A 14,403-nucleotide genomic window follows, 5' to 3' on the forward strand; every position below is an offset into this window, starting at 1 on the left:
AAACCAAGTTAACTAATTCCCACTAACAAACTCACATAGTTGCCATATTCACCAAATAAAGTTAAGAAAAAAATGTTTGATGATATAATGGTAGAAGAAATTCTTATTGTCAGGACCACAGAATCATCACAGAGTTGAAATCTCGATTAAGTTATCATAATAAATTGTAGTTAACAACACATAAACACAACTAACATATACCAAGATTCTTCATCTCTTGAACTAAAGATAAAGAAAAAGCCTAACCTACGAAGAATTTCTAAAAAAAAGTGTGAGGCTTTATTATTCAACCAACAAACTTGGATGGATGTAGGTGTCAAAGTACGATGTCTACATTATTCAAGTAGTAATAAATTATTTTTTCACTTACTATTGAAAAATAAAAAAACAAATACTTATTCACATATACATGCTATTAAATTCTTGTAATATTAATCAATGGTTGGGCTCTAGACTTTACGCATGCAGCTAAGTATAGAGATTTTATGAGGACCCCTACACTATTTTTTGGGCCATCTTTAATCATCAAAAGTAAAAAAAGGTGGGCAAATTTTGCATGCTAAACTCGATTGTGTTCACATTAGGCTTAATCTTGGTCTTGTTATTTCTTTTTACACCTACTATTTTATTGTTTTTAATTCTCAATTCAAGAAAACAATGAGAAGCAGTACAAAATCAGTTTCAGAATAAAAACGGTAAAAAAAAAATAACGAAATCAATGTATAAAAAGATTTTGTTATTTATGATTCTACTTTTTTTATTTGTCTTGTGAGAAATTTGGTTTTTGATAGTATGTAATGAAATCCCAATATTTGATTCTTTTTTAGTCCTAGTTAACATTTTATAGTTTGTTCATTTCTACACTGTTACTACATACTATATGTTGATTAAAATAATAAATTCAAAAAAAATATCATAAAAATAGAAAACTCGCGCATATTTTAATACGTGAGCAATATTTTAATCATAGACTACTTCAATTTCTTTTTCTAATGTAGTGAGAGTATATAATTTAGGTTATACAGAAAAACAGAATTGCCATGCATAAAGAAAAATATTACCCCACTATTGTGGTAGAAGTATTATTATACTCCCTCCGTCCCGAACTACTTGCACTTATTTCCTTTCTGGGCGTCTCAAGTTATTTGCACTCTTTCCATTTTTAGTAAAAATTATCACCTACAGCCGCAATTGTTGACTTTGCTATACACTCATTCCTTAATCTCCGTGCCGAAAAGGAAATGTGCGAGTAGTCTGGGACAGATGGAGTATAAGAAAAAATTATGAAAATAAGTATTTATTGACAATAAGGCATCCCATTCATGAATATTTATTTATAAAAACATTTGATAGGATTTCCGTAAATAGTGTTCAAGTCAATATTACGTTTGAACTGTTATCAAATAGTCAAACTTTGCTGCAAAAACAATTGTTTTTCTAATCGCACATTCATTTCATCTGAGATTCACGTGGAAACATTGACCTTTAACTCTGCTACAGGTATAATAACAAATGTAAATTTTTTTGAAAAATAAAATAAAATATAATAAAACTTATATAAATATATTGAACAAACTATAACCTAGAGCTCTGAGCTCGAATTCAGTTACTATTATCAAATAATATTTCTACAATACTCATAATTAGAAAACACGAAAATAGGCCCCCTAGGGTGTGGAGTGCAATTCAAGTAGGAGTACTACTTTTAGGCTTCTTGCATGACTCAGAAAAGCACTCAATTAGCAATATTACCCACTAATTGCGAACTAATTTTAAAATTATAAAGAAGATTTTGCTCATGATTAGAGATATATACAAAGCTTCAATTTAGTCACCAAACTAAAAAAGAATTGTGGTCTCTTGATTAGGATAATCCAAACTCCCCATGATCTCATGATCGCCATTAAGTTCCCCAAACAGCCACACATACACACATAATTAGACTAATGTTTGTATGGGTCACGTACAAAAATAGATTATAAGTTGGTTCGAGACGACCTAATTCATGAAGTGAAAAAACTTGTGATTAAACGTTATTTTGAGCACCCATCTCTTAAAAATTAACTACCGAGTTAAATCTAGCAAAATTTTAAAAATATTACTCCATGCGTCCCACTTTACTAGTGTTATTTTTATAAAACGAGTGCAGAAAAGTCAATATGACTGCTAAAGAAAGTGGAATGAAGGGAGTATTTGCGATCCAAGATTCCAAATTTAAAAAAATATCAATGCTATAAAATGTACTCCAACATTACACATGATCCAAAATAAAAATCTCATTTTTCATTATTTGTATTGGGTTGATGCCAATTGATTTCTCAACCCTATAGTGGTCTTTTTAAAACCTTTTTAGGTTTATTCATCACTACTCCTACTATATAACATTATAAACTATTTAACTAACTCTGAAAACCGAAAATCCATCGAATCTGATCATGTCCCTTAAAGTCGAAAATCATATATTTAGAAGCATTAATTAATTTATCAACATATATACCTGTCCAATTTTGGGATACCCTATTTCTCACTTGCAACAATCATAATTTATTGCATATCTCATCATCCAAAACGAGGTGTTACAATCACTGCTCACAAATTTGTGGGCAATTTGCTACATACCAACCCTGCATAATTAACTGGCACAAAACTTATTCTTTAAATATTTTTGTATTAACGTAATATTAATTCCATTTTTGTGGCTGCATTTGAGTCGAATAATACTAGAAAAAAATTGAATATTTTGGACTCATTGCTACAATAATTGAATTAGTAACTCCCAATAAAATTTTGTCTTTTCACAAGGGCGCAGAAGGGGTCGATGACTAGACAATAATCCATTGATACATAGTTTTCTGTCTTATTTCTTGATTTGCATTTATATCTGATCTACCTCAATGGTGAATCTTCACACGTTTGCATTGGACGCATAATTTGGTAGGGGCTCTGTATTTTTTCTATATTTTGCAATCGAAATACCTAAAGGAGAATTGTCTTATGATTTATTTTGAATTTTTTATACTAAGAGTTTTTGTGTATCCAAACGAGATGGCTAAAGTTGAAGTAGACTGAATATTTGACTTCTCTTGTAGGGAACTTACAAATGGACATGTCTAATTTAATAGTTATTCTTAAAAAAAAGCCAAGCTTGCTAATCCAACAAAATCGAGTTGATACCATTACTAAATGTATCTTCTTCTTCTTCCAAAATCGAGTTGATACTATACTTATTCCTTTTATTGCTTATGAAAAATCATCCATTTCCTTGTGAGATCAATGGCAAACAAACTTTGGTCAAGTTGATAAAGAATCTCGAATAGTGAATATGATCTTGTTCTTCTATTAGTTAATTTGAAGATATATTCTAAGGAAAAGACAAAATATAGTGATTCGATGAGGGTATGATGTTCCAAAATTTGCTCTAAGGTCTCTATTATTTGATCACATAATCACAAAATCATATCCAAATTCTTGCAACTCAGACCACATAACAATTCCTTTCATAATTTTTTATAACCCTTTCTATAGATGGACAAGCTGCTTGGTTTGATTGATTAGATATAATCCCAGCCTTGTCAATGTTATTTGGTTGGGTGGACTCGACCCATATTTAAACTCTAACAACAACATATAAAACCGATATTAGTCGATCAGTCTTACTTTCCCTATGACAAAATTATTCTCTTGTAATTTTAGAACAATTCAATCCGGGGCACTCTCAAATCAATTTAATCTCGAATAATCGAACACACTCGAACGGTTTAGTAGTTCATAATTTACATGGACACTAGAAAATTTCTTTAAGGAAATTAGTTTTTCTTTTATTTTCTTTTGATATAAAAATAAATAAAAACAAAAAAATGAAGAAGATATAATAATCATATGTGGTGGGGGCCACCTTTGATCTGGCAGCCTCAATTGAAACACTATTTGAAAGCCCACAGCTTTTGGGCACACGTGACGGCCTGGTCCATTACCGGCCCATATATGTCGGGCGTGTACACGTGTGCTCGCCATTCTTCATGCCACGTGGGGCCCGCTTTCCTTCAATTAAAATTGCTCCAAATAATGTCGCAGCCAATAAGGGGTCGGCACGTTTCTCTCTCGCACGTGTGCATATCTCTGTACCGCAATTTGAGGGTGGATTTTAGGAAAGTAAAAAGTACACATCATAATTGTTTTTTTATCATAATTTGCCTATATATAGTTTGTAATTATTCCTTTTTTATGTAAATTCAAATGGGTTTATCTAGAAAAATCTGTAATTTCATGAGGGGATGGGAGTGTCCCCCTACTTATAGAGTTATAGTTGCACTCACTTGATTAATAATTATACTTAAGAGATAAGAAATTATTGCATTTGTTTCCTATGTCAATGATAATATGATTCTATGAATATATAATTATTTGAATATTGCTTAATTTTGGAAGATATTGTATAAGATGATGGTTTATTTAGTGCCCACAATAGAGATTGCAAAATTTCCTCATCATAACTAATAATAATTGAATGGTGGCGACAACCAATGAAGAGGAGTCGTGATAGACTATGGGAACGTTGAGAAACTCATAAATTGCCTTATTGAGATCTCTTGATTGTTTATACCAATTGAGATATAAATATGATCGTCTAAGACACGTCGAAAATATTGAGTTACATTAGGTTGCATAGAGTATATATCAACCGAACCCAATCAATATAAATACAACATTATTAATACCATGGGAGTGGATTCTAGTAACATTCAAAGACTTCAAATTACAAAAGAGTTACTTCCTCAGTCCACAAAATTATGAGTAATTAGATGAATTTATATGGGTTTAAATAAATTGCTTGAATGTTGTTAGGGGAATTATGATCCCGCTGTTAACATCTGCAGTGTACTTACAACCAGTAAAATAAGACATTTTATCGTGAATAATTTAAAATAATAAAGTACATCAATAAATTGTGGACGAACGAAGCATTTGATCAAAAATTTAAACGTGAGTTACAAGTTGGACTAGATAGAAGAAAAGAGACATCACAGCTTTAGTAAAAGTTGGATTAGTAGCCATTAAAGATGCATAAAGAAGAGATGTGTGGAGAATTTTTTTTTTTTTTTTGTTGATCCCAAGAAGATTTTGTACATTAAGATTTGATATATAGCCAAGACAGGAGTCCTTTTCCTTTTAATGTAGGGGAAAAAGAAGAGTGATTTTGAGTTCTTCCACAATTAGTATGTCTTCTAATTAAGGTTTAATATCATGTGAGCCATGTTTGATTTTCCTAATCATCTTTGCGATTTATGTCGTTTGATTTAAATGTAACAAGTCATAAATTTTTTGTGGGATGGGATTGGGTAGCACTAGGAGATTTTCGGACAATAGTTCACTGACCGAAGTTATCGTACGTAATAATTACCAACGTTTTGAAATTCATTGGTATAATTTTAACCAACTATATTTTTAGAACGTATGCTCATCGTCAGTAGTAGGCCATGAAAAACTATTACTGACAAATTGTTAAGATTTACTAACAAAAGTGATCATCTATGTTGCTTGGCACTAAGTAAAATATAATGATCAATTATGTGGTAAATAGTATATCAATGTAGTACTAGTACTATTTAAAAGATACGAAAATACTAGTATTCCCTCCGTCCACCATTAGGAGTCCCATTTTTTAGCAACACAAGTTTTAAGAAATGTTAATAAAAGTAGGTGGAAAAAAGTTAGTGGAATATGAATCTCACTTGTATATATTAGTTTTAAATGAAATGTGAGTGGAATGAATTAGTGGAATGTGAGACCCTATTACCATTTATGATTTATGATAAAAAAATGAACAAAGACTATTATTCGTGGACGGACTAAAATGAAAAAACGAGACTCTTATTCGCTGATGGAGGGAGTATCATTTATGAGTTTATCTTAACATGAGATGGGTTAAAGTTCAATGCCAAATTCGTGTCCAATGATATATTTGTAATTATAAATATGTTAGTTGAAGATAAGTTTGAGCAAAAAAGGCAATGTAATAAATAAGAGTTCGTAATTCAATACTCTATTTTCGATCTTACAAGATTTGCCAAAATTTGACTAAACATTATAATTGAAATGCCTATTACTTTTTAATAATCTACCCGATATCAAATTTGGGGAGAAAAAATTCCCTAGTCCATGTACACCACATGGCAATCTTATTTGGTATGCCTCACTAATAAAATCTTGCCAAATGGAAGTGATTATAAGGCATAATATGATGTTTTAAGGAAACTTTTATAATTCCCATATTTAATATATACAACCATATGTACACACAATACGTTAAATTATTAATTAATTGTTCATTTCTATTAAAAAAGTCGTCTGCCATTCAAGTAAATATATTCTTCACTATATTTATAATTTATTGATTATATCTTTCTATATATATATATATAATTTTTATCTTCATTATTTCATAATTATTTTTACCGTTAAGTAACTATAAATTAAAGACGACATATTTATTACTAGTAAAGTTTTATCTTCTTAGATTTATTATTTATAGTTGATGTTTATTTAAATTCATATTGAAATTTATTCATATATTGTCTATTGTATAAAATCATTCAGATCATTTATTATTAACTATCTTAATCAATATTTTAACTAAACATATAATCATTATATAGTTTATGTATAATGGTAAAATTAAAAAAATAGAACTACGTTGTATAGTCATTCATAGAGTATTAAACTTATTGTGTGCGATGCTAATATACTACTATAATTTATGTATATATCGATAAAAAAAAGATAAAAATACCCATCAAATAAATAAATATAATTTATATATGTCAATATAAAAGAATAATAGTCTCGATTAAAAAATTGGTGGTGCAATATGACAATCATTTTAGTACAATATGATAATCATTTTATATATGGGAATAATAAAACTTTTCTTAAAACATCATATTATGTCATTAAAATTATTTGGCCATGTATGCTACATATTTCCATTTGGCAAGATTTTATTAATTAGGCATACCAAATAAGATTGCCATGTGGTGTGCATGGACTAGGGAATTTTTTCTCCAAATTTGGGAGCCACAACTCTTTGGAAAAGTTACTATCATATTTGATTAAGACCATTAATTCCCCATAATGGGCTATGGGCACAATTAATTAGTAGTAAAATGAAAAACGAAAGCTAAAGCAAAAAAAAAAAGATAGCTGCAAAAGATTTCCACTTATATTCAAGCAGGTCTTTATCACAAGATCACAAAGACTTTTCAATTATAAATAAATAATTGAAAATAGACAACGTTTTTTTTATTTGTTTATGCGAAATAATGTGTGCGTGGACGGAGAAAAAGCCGTCAAATTTTATTGTCGTGATGCGAAAAATTATGTGGAAACAAAGTCAATTTCATATTTATTATTTATATCCACGTTTCATTTTTTTCAAGAAAAGTTTTTAATTACTTGAGTATTTCAACTTGAGTGAAATTTAAGTTTTTAATTCTCATATTACTCGATATAATGATATTTATTACTGATATTATTATTATTATTATTATTATTATTATTATTATTAGTTTACTTGGGCTTTAAATTGGGTGGACGTCTATTATCTTGCTATAGAGCTCCATTAGTGTTGATTGGGCCGAACCAATCTAAAGAAATGCTCAAGTGACTTTTGGCATGAATAAATTGCTCGAGTATTGTGAGTTGAATGATGATTCCACTTTTAACATAAGTGGTATAATTGTTAAAATTAAATTACAACAATAGATTGCGAACAATCATTAATGTTAAAATGAATCGATAACTCATGAACGAATGGAGTATTTGACCAACAATTAATAGAAAAAAAGGTGGTAGAGAGAAAAGAGAAACATTAAAGCTTTAATAAAATTAAAGTTGGATTATTTTGTAGCAAGCAAAGAGGCATAAAGAAAAAGATTTGTGGAGAATTTTCTTTTTTGTTGATCCCAAGAAGATTTTGTACAATTAGATTTTAGACTATAGCCAGACAAAAGGCCTTTTCTTTTAAACGTAGGGGAAAAAAGAAGAGTTTGATCTAACGGCAATTTTGGCCTCTTCCACACTTACTATGTTTTCTAATTGTGATTTAGTGGTTATAACTTATATGAACCATGTAATTTCCTTTTTCTAATCATCTTTGATATTTTTGTGGTTTGATATATGTGTAACACGTCACAATTTTTTTGTGGGTTGGGATTGGGTAGGACTTGGACATGCCAAGGTTTTGATAGGAGTATAAGAAAGAAAATTTGTACTATATGATGGAATTTTATTTAATTTTCAAACAACATGAACATTGTCTGTAAAGTTTTCACCAATTATGTTTTTAGGACGTATGCTTGCCTTCAATAATCCGCTGATAAGTGCTACTCCCTCCGTCCCGCACTACTCGCACTTATTTCCTTTTTGGGCGTCCCAAGTTACTTGCACTCTTTCCATTTTTAGTAAAAATTTTCACCTATAGCCGTCATTTTTAACTTTCCTATACACTCATTCCTTAATCTCCGTGCCGAAAAGGAAATGAGCGAGTAGCTCGGGACGGAGGGAGTACTATCTTTTTCTCACAATAGAAGTCATATTTGGCGTGGCACGGATTTTAAGAAATGTAAAGAATAGTGGGTTAAATTAGTTAGTGGAATATATGACCCATTTTTTTACATTGATTTTATAATAAAATGTGAGTGAAGTGAATTAGTGGTCATGTAAGACCTACTTATTATTTATAGTATTGCGGACGAGGTTGTTGAGATTTACCGACAAAAGTGATCATCATACATTTGTGCGCCGAATATTGATTAACTAAATTCAAAATACAAATAAATCATGCGAATATAACATTGTACGACCAAAAATGGTCAAGATATGATGGTTGGAATGATAAATTTTGATTGAGACTTGACTTATAAATTTCAATTGCCACAATTTCGGTTACGTCCCTTTTGAAAATGAAGCAAATGTTTTGGACTATTACATATTTGTTGATCTTAGAAAGCTATTTTATTTTATTCACCTGAAATTTATCAATTGCTTTATCTTCATTCATAAATGTGTGTTGTGATGTGCGACATGTGTGATATTTTTATTATATGGTTAGGTAATTGGAAAATATAAATCGTGAATATGGTGTGAATGTATGGACATGTGGCGGCGGTCGGAGTGGTTCCGCCGGCGGTGGTTGGGTGTATTTAAGTTCCAAATTATGGGTAGTTTTCATCGTTGATTGAGAAAAATTATGTGGTACCACTATTGTTTGAAAGCCATAATGCGACAAATATTAGTGTCATTATCTAATATTGCTTTCCATGAATCTTTTATTTTGATTCTTATATGCATGCATGCTTGGTGCATACCAAATGTTAAAGTGGTATGCATGATAAATATTTCATTTTCAAATTTATAAGACTGATTTTATAATTGCTGAGATAAATGAAAAATGTAATTTTTTATAAAAATTTCATTTTCAAATTCATAAAACGGATCAAAATTTAACTAAATTTTATTATTTTAAAAACTACTCCTATTATTTTATTTTTTGTTAATTCCTATGATGTCATGTCAAGATCGAGAGCCACGACTCTTTGGAAAATAGTAACTACTATTAAATTAATCTATCCGATTAAGACCGTTAATTTACCCATAAATGGGTAAATTTATCATGAAAAACGAAAGCTAAAGCACAAAAAAAGAGAGCTGAAAAAGATTTCCACTAATATTCAGGCAGGTCTTTATCACAAGATTACAAAGACTTTTCAATTACGAGATAAAAAAATGAAAATAGAAAACGTTTATTTTATTGTGGGAATATGTATATTGTGGGCGTGGACGAAGAAAGCTGTCAAATTTTATTGTAGTGATGCAAAAAAATATGGGGAAACAAAGTCAATTTCATAATTTAATATTTATATCCACGTTTTCATTTTTATGTTCCATGTAACGACGAAATTATATATTATACTATAATTTTTAAATGTGTAAATATTAGCATAAATTCCCATAAATGAAATAATTTGGTATGCAGGAAATTGTACATAAAACTTATAATAAACGGCATGCCTTGATGCTAAGTCCCTTTCATTGGATTAAAGTTGTGACAAGATGCATGTAGCCAAATATTTAGGAATATGTTATACATGTATCAATTAAATGAATCGGGATGCAACGTGTGTGAAATTAAAGATAATCATTCTCTTATATTACACGATATATTGATATTTGAGTGTTGATATTATTATTATTATTATTATTATTATTATTATTATTATTATTATTATTATTATTATTATTATTATTATTATTATTATTATTATTATTGACTTCTATACAAGATATGTTGTTTGGGCTTGAAATTAGGCAAAAAGCCCATCATCATGCTATAGAGCTCCTTTTGTGTTGGTTGTGGGCTGAACCAAACTTAGTCGAAAAAATCATAGAGTTTGGATTTATTCATAACTATTTTGCGGCAAAAAGATATGGTCGGATATCGTTTATTCACATATAACTTCCCCGCTGTCCGCTGACATCTAATATACCATTTTCACAATAAAGATTTACCGTGAGCTAATTGAAACAAATAAAAATTTCATGATTTTTTCAAATGGTTTTTTAAGTTGTGAGACAAGTTAGAATTCGATCAAATTTCATGGTTTTTTGGCATTTGTACTTATTTTATATTTAGTTTTTGTACTAGTTTATAGTCTGAACTTCGAGTAAAGTTTCTTTATACCTATCTCTAATTATTGAAAATGTTTGAAAAAGCTTGAAATTTGCTCCAAAGTTTATTCACCTATCGAAAATATGTTAAATTCATAAATTGCATGGATTTGGCTCTGTAGTTCGATTTATGGCATCAGATATAGGAGTGGAATGGTCAATTTATTAAGATGGTTTTCTTCTTTCTTCTTACTAATAAAGAGTACAAGTAAATGATGCACATGAAATACGTTTTTAACAAATCACAACTGGAAATGCATACTGCTATGAATAAGAATATAAAACCGCTGATATGAACTGCGCTTTCTGGATTCAAATTCAGATTCAGATTCAGATTCTTATACTACATTTTAATCCCTAAAGAATATTTGAGTTTACAGTGTAACTGTTGATATCCAAACAGAATAAGTTACTTCCTTTTCCTTTTCTCGACCCCGCTACTTCTCAGGTCGTTTTTCACAAAAGTAGAACCATACTGCATCGGCGATGGAGCCTGAGGAGAGGCTGGAGGGATGCTGGAAGCAGCAGCTGGGATGGTAGTCGGTGGCAATGCCGGAGTGACTGCAGAAGCCGGGGCTACACTAGTTGAAGATTCTGGAAGTGACTTCGGTGGAATGTGCTTCAACCGGTTGTTTCTGTAGTTCTTCCAGAAGTAAAACTGCTGTCTGTGCGCCAACTCCTACAACCAAACACCGAATCATGGTTAGAGTCGAACAGGCAATTGGTTGCGTACAGCTTCCTCTTTTGTTGTGTAGCATAAATACGTAAAAAAGATGCAGAAATTCAAGAGTCCACAATGCAAAACCTTGTTTACAGGATGTGCCATTGCATTTCTGAAGTTGGCATTCTCCAGAAGCTCAAGGAAGAAGAGGCAATGGGGATACCTGACACGAGAACAAATAAAAGTATCTAAACTATATTAATGAGTCTAATATGTACTAATTAGAATAAATTAAAGTATGAGATAATATTTAGGGAGTGTTTCTTGATGCTTATGAACCGAAAAATGATTATTGCGCATAAAAGTGGAACGAACATAGGATGAGTGGTGCTTGAACTTGGAAAACAACTCACATAATAAACTTTAAATACTCGGGCCTTTGCCAATATTGAAGATATTTCAGGTATCCGATAAATGCCTCATCTTCAAAGTACCTGTTTTGAGCTAAATCTGCATTGGAATGAAGGCAAAAATCAAATAACAGAGTCCATCCGTAATTGTAACAAACAAAGTAGGCAATAACAATATATCACATGAAGTGAAACTAACTCATTTTTAACTTAATATAACAACATCTAAGCAACAAGATAATGACTAATGCAAAGTAGCCTACTTCTATGGTACAAATCAAACACAAGACATAGACTACAAGTTCGTAATGACAGTACGTAGTGCCACCAAGGATACGATGATATACCTGAGATATTTCTTGAAAATATATCACAGTACTAAAGGTAATGGAAACTTTTGTGCACCAATAAGAAGTGTGAATGACAAAAGGTCCTAAACAGTTCAAATTCAAAGAAAAATCTCCAACAGAATGTGAGAATATGAGCTTGCACCCAACATATACCTTATTGTCAAATTCTTTATTCAAGATATCTAATCTCTCATAAATTCATACAAACAAGGTAGGAAGACACAAGAAACTACTAAATTTTACAACTGAAGCCCGAAGCACTTTCTTATGCGATCAAAACAATTTGCATCCAGCAAAAATATCACTCCCAAGACTACCTGCATCCCAACCCAATCATCAACCTAATCCCATCAAATCATCAAAATTTTAGATTTCAATCAACTACCTCCCAAACTAACAACAATCAATTATCCACCGGTTATGATTCGTTTACAGCTTAAGTATTTTACACAGAATTTCCCCAACCCCAACCAAATCTTCTCCATTAGAGCACTCAATCCCCCAAATCAATCGTTAACTCGTCCAAGCTAAATTTTTTATATAGGCTGTGCATTTCTACTACCTTACTTCCCAAGCTAAAAATTCAGTTCAAACTAAAATTGGCAAGAAGTGAAGGAGCTACGTACAATGTATATAGGTAGGATTTGCAAGGCATTGGACAAATTCGAGCTCAAGCAAGAAGCGCTGGCGGCCATCATCTGGATCCTTGTACACATTTCTGGGCCAGCAATTGAACAAATTTTCAGCGAATATGACATTCGGAGCAAAATTGATTTAGGAGCTTACGGCGACGGAGGATTTTCTACTTCCATAGGATCGGACTCCATTGCTAAGTCGGAGACTGTAATTTCCCCCCTTTTTATCTTTGTGCTAGCGGGGTTTATGTAGGCCCATATCTAATCAGTAGTGGGCTTTAATAAGCCCATTGAGGCTGGATAGTTGGCTTCGAATAGGCCCATTTTGATAACACCGTTTTTCTTATAATGTGGCACAAATAATGAGTGAGAAGTATATTACGTATATCTACTTCTAATTGTTACTCCCAAATTTCCATTTTAATTTATCCCAAGTTAATTGAGAAATGTGCTTCGCTTGTTTCCCACTGCCTTTCTCTAAAACTCCCCTTTGAAAGTGTGAGCTTCTGAAGATGTATAGAAACAACTTCTTGAGAGAAGTTAATCGGATACACCTCCCCATGTAGACTATAGTTTATCCAGACGATCAAGTTTGTTCAGACAATATTTGTCATGATCAAGCCCCACATTGGCTGTCTGCAACCAACGTCTTTTATATTGGGAATTCTCTTGATCACACTTGAAATTCAATATTCCAACCAACGTCTGCAGATTTCTCAAAATAATTTCAATAACCAAAACATCTATTGAACCCACTACTTTATTCTATCTTTCTCTCATTTATTTTCTTTTATCTTCATTTAATTTGCTAAATACTTTTTTTTCAAATTCCATGCACAATATAAATGACTAAAATAGCGTGGGAAATATGGAATATTAGTTATTTAGGAGCTAATGAAAAATAGTTCATAATCTATATTGATTAGGGCTGGCAATTTTTGACACAACACGATAACACGACACGAACCGGCACGAAAATAATGGGTTTGAGTCAGAGCTTATTGGGTTCGTGTCCTTATCGGGCCGACCCGTTAAGGACACGAAAAATTCGTGTCGTGTTCGTGTCGGGTTCGTGTTATCCGTTAATAATACGTGTTCATGTCGTGTTCGTGTTATTCGTTAATTAATAATATTTTAATATTATTAATTCTTATTATTTTCATTTTTAATAGGTTTAACCGTTATCAGGTCGTGTTGTTATCGAGTCGTTATCGTATTACCTCGTGTACTTGTTGTTATCGTGTCGTGTTGACCCGAATTGGTTCGTGTCACTAATGGGTTCGTGTCGTGTCCGTGTCTGAGGGTTTCGTGTCGTGTTCGTGTTCGTGTTTGAGGTTTTCTTAACGGGTCGTGTTCGTGTTTGTTGTTATCGTGTCGACACGATAATGACCCGACACAGTGGCGGATCCAGGGGGCAGGCAGGGGCGGTCGCCCCTACCCGACCGTCCGGAGAGCCTAAATTTTCATTGAATCAATCCGAAAATAGGATATCCGCCCCCTCCGTAGAGTGTAGAAATAATTTTGTTTTCAATAAATGTCATATAAAATATAGTAGTCCAATGGTTTGGTTGTTGGATTTTTAACTAAGATGTCTAGGGTTCAATCCTCAACAAAAACATATT

The 14,403-nt window shown here is 31.7% G+C and overlaps 1 protein-coding gene across 1 annotated transcript; it reads right to left on the minus strand.

The window, feature by feature from the left end:
* Nucleotides 1-11,013: 11,013 nt before the first annotated feature.
* LOC121793801 (mediator of RNA polymerase II transcription subunit 31-like) lies at nt 11,014-12,988 on the minus strand. Its single transcript, XM_042191834.1, has 5 exons — nt 12,933-12,988; nt 12,773-12,864; nt 11,800-11,896; nt 11,531-11,609; nt 11,014-11,404 (listed from the first exon to the last, which is right to left on the minus strand). The coding sequence occupies exons 1-5, from the start codon at nt 12,971-12,973 to the stop codon at nt 11,135-11,137; spliced, it is 579 nt and encodes a 192-aa protein (XP_042047768.1). The 5' UTR covers nt 12,974-12,988; the 3' UTR covers nt 11,014-11,134.
* Between the last annotated feature and the right edge of the window lie 1,415 nt (nt 12,989-14,403).

Source organism: Salvia splendens, chromosome 3 (assembly GCF_004379255.2).
Source record: "Salvia splendens isolate huo1 chromosome 3, SspV2, whole genome shotgun sequence".
NCBI lineage: Eukaryota > Viridiplantae > Streptophyta > Magnoliopsida > Lamiales > Lamiaceae > Salvia > Salvia splendens.